The sequence below is a fragment of the Fomitiporia mediterranea genome, assembly GCF_000271605.1.
Source record: "Fomitiporia mediterranea MF3/22 unplaced genomic scaffold FOMMEscaffold_11, whole genome shotgun sequence".
In the NCBI taxonomy this organism is placed as follows: domain Eukaryota; kingdom Fungi; phylum Basidiomycota; class Agaricomycetes; order Hymenochaetales; family Hymenochaetaceae; genus Fomitiporia; species Fomitiporia mediterranea.
This window is the reverse complement of record NW_006760396.1, coordinates 748,184-749,361: the sequence shown is the minus strand read 5'-3', so window position 1 is coordinate 749,361 and position 1,178 is coordinate 748,184. Positions and strand designations below refer to the sequence as shown.

Below are 1,178 nucleotides of genomic sequence, written 5' to 3'. Positions count from 1 at the left end.
CCGAGTGAGATTTGTTTGTCGCCCTGTCCACACGTTGCGCACCTTAACGTGACTACAGCTCCTCTTCCTCTCGTTGTACCCGTGGGGAAGAATTATGGAATACCAACCTTAATTGTTCATTTGCTGAACACATCCATCACGCCTGTGCACATCTGTCCTGATGTCAATAATGTAAATCAGGCAATACGTCCGCTAGAACACCGCAGCGATGCTCTAAACGCAATGGGTCAAGGAGTATCGTCGTTTAATGAAGAGAGAAATCTAGGAAAGTCGATATGGGCTCTCATACAAAAGATCGACGTACTTGTCCGTTTCGTTGATAGGTTATCCAACGTTTGTCCCTAAGTTGCATTGCTTTCAAAAGCTACGCTGACCACTAACAGCTCCATCCATATGTGAACGCGACCTGGCAGCTAGTGTCCGCATTGCATAAGGTATCTTTGATTTGATCCGACTTATTGTGATCTGCCAATATTAACCGTGTGGTCTAGGCTATCTCTCACCAGATCGAGACCGATCGGAAGCTCGTCGACCTTGTTCATGCCATGGAAGGTGCATATACCTTCGTAACCAATGCTGATTCACTACCCGATAAGACCAAGAGATTGCAACAGACACTTGCGAAACTGTTACAACAAACGATCGAATGCTGCCGGTTTGTTCTGCACTATGCCGATCGAAACTTCCCTGGTATTTTACTGTCGTTTTCATAAATATTGTCACACGCACGATTTGTGATTTTCGTCACACTAAGTACACTCAAATACAAAATCTATCATAACTCAACTGATACTTAACCAAATTACATGATCTAAGTTGTAAAAAATATACTTTTGAAGCGTCTTTCATATTCCAGAAAACATAAAGTAAAATGAGCAAAATTTGAGTAAGATACAACACAATATGTGAGTTTTCCCTATATTTCATGTATATGAGTTTTCCTAGCCCTCAAACTGATTGTACAATACTATAAACTAGTCTAAATGAAGAATATAACTTTATTGTTAATTTACATATTGAATTCTAACTAGGATACAGAATACACATATAAGTATAATACATATTTAAGTTTGTTAAAATTGAGCATTTTCCCCCAACCTCTCTACACTCAGGGAAGGTTCTTCTGAGTATTATTCATGTTTGTAAATTCATTCCAAATAATTAGACTAGTTTCAAAC

General features: G+C 39.0%; 1 protein-coding gene across 1 annotated transcript; it reads left to right on the top strand.

Moving 5' to 3' along the window:
- Positions 1 to 222: 222 nt before the first annotated feature.
- On the top strand, positions 223 to 713 carry FOMMEDRAFT_160144 (uncharacterized protein; the record flags this gene model as incomplete). The annotated part of the gene is made up of 3 exons (XM_007269980.1): positions 223 to 333; positions 384 to 434; positions 492 to 713. 3 exons carry the CDS (start codon positions 223 to 225, stop codon positions 711 to 713), a joined length of 384 nt encoding a protein of 127 aa, XP_007270042.1.
- Between the last annotated feature and the right edge of the window lie 465 nt (positions 714 to 1,178).